The 6000-nt window shown below is 29.2% G+C and overlaps 1 protein-coding gene across 2 annotated transcripts in view; it reads right to left on the bottom strand.

Annotated features, from left to right (window-relative positions):
• Positions 1-4103: 4103 nt before the first annotated feature.
• Positions 4104-6000, bottom strand: part of LOC145284437 (AKT-interacting protein-like) — a 110007-nt gene continuing 108110 nt past the window's right edge. For both annotated transcript variants that reach the window (XM_080133248.1, XM_080133246.1), the window contains one exon: positions 4104-4327. Coding sequence is in view for 1 of the 2 variants with exons in the window: in XM_080133246.1 (XP_079989372.1) it covers positions 4229-4327 (99 nt within the window). In the remaining variant the exon portion in view is untranslated. The remainder of the gene's footprint in view (positions 4328-6000) is intronic.

Genomic DNA, 6000 nt, shown 5'->3' with positions numbered 1-6000 from the left:
CTGTCATGTGAACCATTCACGCATGCACATTCATAAAACAGTTGACAAACAGATCAAAATCTGATGCCCCCCCCCTACATACCAATTTTTAAATTTTAACCCCTTAGCAGCTCTTTTTCTGGATGAAAACCGATTTAAGAACTTTCCACGTGTCTGAATACCCTATATACCAAATTTCAAATTTGATAAAAAATTTGTGGAGTATATAGGTTAAGAAGTGTCCTTACGCACACATATTCTCACTTATATACATATACACATACACACAGAGAAATTTAATATGTCAAAAATAGACATGAATTAATATAAACTGTGTCTGCTTCTGATGTTGAAAATGCTGGAAATAGAGGAGAGAGTATTCCTCAAAATTTGATGGGTTAATGTCGACACAATAATTTAGAAGAAAAATTAGATTTGGACATTTTGTTTTAGAGGTGACTTCATAAGTAATACACTCCTCATTTCCTTCTCAGATATTTTTTAAACTTCATGTCTGTACGTATTTTTTTTGCTGAGGCATGCAAACTGTTGTGTATAAAAAGCCGAAATTTGATAAGAATGAACTTCTTTTGTCATCCCATAACTTCAGTTATGTAATCTTCAGCGTTCATCAAAGCAATCAATGGTTTTTATTTCTATGGTGCATTTTTTGTTGTTTTTGACGCGTTAAAAGTTCAAAATGTGCCTCATTATTACAAACTTTGCTGCTTGTGCATTGTAATCAAACATAAAAAAAATGCATTTTAAGTTAAAACATTTCTGTTCCACCGTATCATATTGAAATTAGTAAAAAAATAAAAATACAAAAATTACATTTGCTAAAACGAGTTTTACAAAAAATAAATAAAACCCAAAAAACATCGCTATTATCGTATACTTATTCTTGATCCACCATTTTCTAATTTGAAATCACAGAACTAAAAACAAGGGAGATAAGTCAGTTTGTTATACAGAATTGGTTGCAATCGAAGTCGATCAAACTGCATTATTTAATAAATTTTATTTTTTCTTGTAATTATTTTTCTATCATATTTTGTAATTTTTTTGAATTTTTACTAATTTCAACATACTTACGTTAGTGTTTTTTTTTCTTAATTTTTATTCAAAGTGCATTTTTTGATTATCAATTATAATGCACAAGCATCTAAACTTTTTCTGAAACGAGTATTCCAGCTAGTAGATTGATAAAGTAACTAACTTTTTGACCTTTAAAAGATTAACTTATAGAAGGTCGACCATCCAAGGGCAGGTAACTCTTAATACAACCACAACTTAACCGTTCTTATTCATAATGCATTCATTTTTGGTTTTAAATATTCAATAATAAATCTAGCAAACTTTTTACAAAACGTTATTTACAGCAGAAAAACAAAAGGTTTAAAAGGATGATTTCTAGATGCATCTATATTTCCATTTTATTTAAACAGTGGAAAAACAAAAAATATACAAAACATAAATAATTTAGAATATTTGAAAAAAAAAAAAAATAGAATTGGAAAATTTCGGGTTTGTATTACATTCCACAGAGGTACGAAAAAGTGGTAAAAAATGCAACAAATAAATGTTATCAAAGACAAGATAAGTTACTCTTCTACCCATCTGGAAAAGTTTTTAGTGGTTTTATTCACTTTAAAATTGGTTCCAAAATCCTAAAGTGTTTATCGAGTGGTGCGAACATGAAAAATGGTGGCAAGCTGATCCTTAAACATGTAAAGTTTGGAAAGTGAGTTAAAACTAAAAATATATACAATCTACTGCTAGAAACCTACAAAGTATATGTTAGTGTGACTTATATTTGGTGGGTTTCTAGCAGAATTTTGTATAATTCCTTTTATTTTCAACTCATTTTCAAGATTTCAAATATGAAGGGGTCATTGTGCCATCATTTTTCTTGTTTGCACCTATTGCTAAATACTGTAGAATGTTTGAACTGATTAAACGTTTTAAAGTGAGTAAAAGCACTAAAAACTTTTCCAGATAGGTAGAAGAGTAACTTATCTTTGATGATATTTATATATTTTTTAAAAATATTTTACCACTTTTTTGTACCTCTATCGATTGTAATACAAATTCAAAATTTCTCTTTAGAACTTAAAACAAAAGCCATCAAGTTTAAAAAAAAAAACAAACAAACAAAAAACAAAGACCATGTGCAAATTCAGTATGCCACTCATCGGAGTCAGTGAAAGGAATGTCATTAGACGAATGTGATCCATTTTCCCAATGATAAATAAAACACAAAATAACGTGAAAATATGCTTTGTACATTTGAGTGATGTAAGATATAGTGTTGTGCTAAACTCGTTCCTTTCACATTTCCTGATAATTAGGGATGAATCTGAAGTTACGCATGGCAGAAAAAAAAAAAAAAAAAAAAAAAAAAATCGATGAAAACCCACAAAAGTTCAATTTTGATTTTTTTGTCATCTTTTCCTGCCAGAAATTTGTCGTTCATTATTAAATTAAAAGTACGATTCGATGCTATGAAAGTGATACAGTAAAAAATACTTTGTTTGGTTTAGCTACAGAAAAAATAAATAAATAAATAAATAATAGGTTGACTGTTGCCTTTAAACTTTAATTTAAGCCAAAAAGTACTTCGACAATTTAAAGGTTTCAGAATAACTTTTTAAAAATAATTTTTTTTATTCTGTATTCTGCTGTAAATAACATTTGTAGAAAAAAAACAAAAAAAACATACAGCAATTTTTGTTTTTATCATCTAAATAACACAAATTATTTTGGTCATAAAAAAATTGTCAATTGGCTGGAATTAAAGTTTATCAGCAAAGTCAAGCATTATGGTTGTTCTGTGTTTCTAAATCAAAGCAAACAATTCTTTTTAACCAATCCTTCATCATATTGTTAAACAGAATTTTTTTTTGTTATAAAATCGTTCATTTCAAAATACATTAATTTTTTCCTTTAAGAAAAAGGTTTGAAAAATGGAATCAGTTTATAATATTTAAAAATTTCAAATCTACAAAATTTTTTTTATCTTCCTTTTATTTTTTTCAAAGTCTCTTTCAAATTTTTCTAAAGATCATCAAAAAGACTTCCTTTTGAGTGGGCGGGGGGGGGGGAAGAGATTCTTCGGTGTATATTCGAGAGTTGGTAAATAAACCTGATTAGGTTACATTTTGATGATTAAAATATCACATAAAACCCAAACTTAAAAGAAAAAATAATTTTTGAAAATAAAATAATTTTATCTATAAAGTTATTTAAGCTGACAAATTAAACTTTGTTTTTGACAAGCAAATTTTCAATTGTTATTATTATTGGCAATAAAATAAAGTACTTTGTTACAGTATTAAAAAAAAATAATGGAGCAACTTTGCTATAGTATGTCGTCCGATCTAATCGTGTATTTCTGAACAAAGGCATTTCAGGGAAAAACATTATGTGCTTAAGTGTCATGGCAAAATTAGTATAAATTCCAAAAATTACAAAAAATGGTCTAGTAGATGTTTTTGAGGTGATTTTTTTGGGGGAAAAAACGTGCAGTAGATAGAGAAAAAGCAAGATGACCAACCTGAAAGATAGAGTTATTGGATGCTGTGAAAAGCAACTTAAAATGGTAGAATGCAGTTATCTCCACCTGTTTTCGATCTTCAAGGGTTACAAGGTTTTTACAGTGAAAAATCGCAACTTCAAAAAATTCTGTTTTTACTTATAATTATTTTTTTACTGGCCCATTTTTCATAGTTTTTGGAATAATACTAATTTTGGCATGACATGTAAGTGCGTGATGTTTTTCTCTGAAATGCATTTTTTCAAAGACACTATAGTAAAGTTGCACCAAAATTACTTTGTTCAGCACAGACCTGTTTAAGATCTGTTTTTCCAACTAATCACTTGTAAATCAAAATAAAATAAGAGCATTGATTCATATTTTTATGTGAAGATTTATCTCCCTTACCACTAAAATTTTATTTCTTTTTATGTATAAGTTTTAAAATATATGTGCAAACAAAAAAATAAATAAATAAATAAAAATTAAAATGATTGCTTTGCATCCTGAACCAGGCCAGGTATGGATAGCTAGTATTTAATATTTTAATTCTTAATGCTTACATATTTTATGATTGAAAACAAGTTGATAAAAATTAGATTTTACTTTATTTAATTTCTGGCTAAAAAATATTAAAAGAAAAAAAAAATGTCTGTCGGAAAAGATGTGAATTGTGAGTACATCGAGAAGAGGAAATGAAAGTTTTTGTTGTTATTATGAAGGGGACATGTCTTCTTTGGAAAAAATCTGTGGATTATCTGGTAACATCCATGAAAGACCCGTTGAACCATCCGTGTGACTTGCAGTCTTTTCCTGAGAATAAACAAAATTAACATTAAATAACAATTAAAAGAGTTTAAAAACAACCAAATCCAAACTTGGAGAATTTCTAACAAATTTTGATGCTAATTCAAATTGGCACTCATAGCGATAAACAAAAAATTAGCATCCAAGCAAATTAATTTTTTTCCTTTCAGTTCCGTCAACGCAAGGAAATAATTAACCAAGCCCATTCCTCCCCATATTAAGAACAGTTTTATAAATTTGCCTGGGGATGTTAAATGTACAAGCTGTCATCTAGGCTTCAGCCTCTGTCCCATTGACGAGATGTTGCATCCCTCAGCCTGTTCTACAAATACTTTAATGGTGAATGCTCTGACGAACTGCAAACACTTGTACCTCCCCGACGTAACTACCTCCGACAAACCCGACAAGCTACTAAGTCTCATCCCTTTACAGTAGAGATCCCTAGGTGCAAGAAAGCCTTTTACTCCAATAGTTTCTTCCCCAGAACTGCGGGTCTTTGGAACTTCCTTCCGGGATTCTGCTTTCCCAACTGCACTGATATGCAGAAGTTCAAGTGTAATGTTAACAAACATCTTTCTACTCATCTCCCTTCATAATGACCCCGCTAATTAAGTCCCTGATAGTAGCCCCCTGCTTCAAAGTGGCACTGTGCCTTGTTTGGGGTGAAAATTGTATAAAAAAAAAATTTTTAAAAAACAAAGCGCCACTTTTCTCATAGAAAACTTGGAAAATTCTTATTTTAGTCACGTAAATTCTTTAGAGCAAAATGCACTGTTTTCAAATAACTCGGTGTTAAATGTTATGTTCAGCAAATAATACACAAACATTGGATACCAATGTTTAGAACGAGTTTGCGAAAAGCAAAATTATTTCGATTAATTTCTTTTAAAATAATTTGTGTTGCTGCTTATTCAAATTGGCACAAATAACGATAAACGAAAATGAAGAAAAACGGTTATATTGTACCTACTTGTCATGGAATGAAGATCTTATATTCCAAAAATCAAAAAAAATTGATCAAGTTTTTGTTTAACGAAAAACAAATTTGTCGCTTTTTTAATAAGTGATAAACGAGGCCATGTATCTCTAGAGAACAGTCAGGAGAGGTAGCCTATGATTATTATGACAGTTTCCACATGCATTAGGGTTGTCTGTCCTTATCCACTGATTTGTTGATTTAATTTTTTTTCACTCTCATTAAAACAGAGTAATATTTTATTAAACTACTTGCTCAAATTACGTGATTTTCAGAATTTTCATTTTCATCTACATACATTGTACAGACATTTTTGTATTTTCTTTAATTTTAAATGTCGCCTTAAGTGCCAATCTGAATAAGCACCCAAATAGGAACTTTTAACTTTAAAAAGAAATTTTTTTTAAAATGAGCACAATCGCATAGATCCGAAGACTATTTTTATCATGTGTTATGATATTAGATCCATGTTTGATTTAACAGCATTGAAAGAAATAAATGGTAAGATGAATCACATCTTGGAATATATATATACATTATATATATATATATATATATATATATATATATATATATATATATATATAAATGATGTGAACTGAAGATCTGCGATACAACAGAAAAAATCTGTCTGTGCATGACTAAAATCTGATTCCTTTCTTGAGTTGAGCATACTGGTGAGTGAAATAATAAACTGTCACTA

The sequence above is a fragment of the Euprymna scolopes genome, chromosome 9, assembly GCF_053919585.1.
Source record: "Euprymna scolopes isolate OS-2025 chromosome 9, ASM5391958v1, whole genome shotgun sequence".
NCBI lineage: Eukaryota > Metazoa > Mollusca > Cephalopoda > Sepiida > Sepiolidae > Euprymna > Euprymna scolopes.
This window is presented reverse-complemented; position numbering and strand designations above follow the sequence as displayed.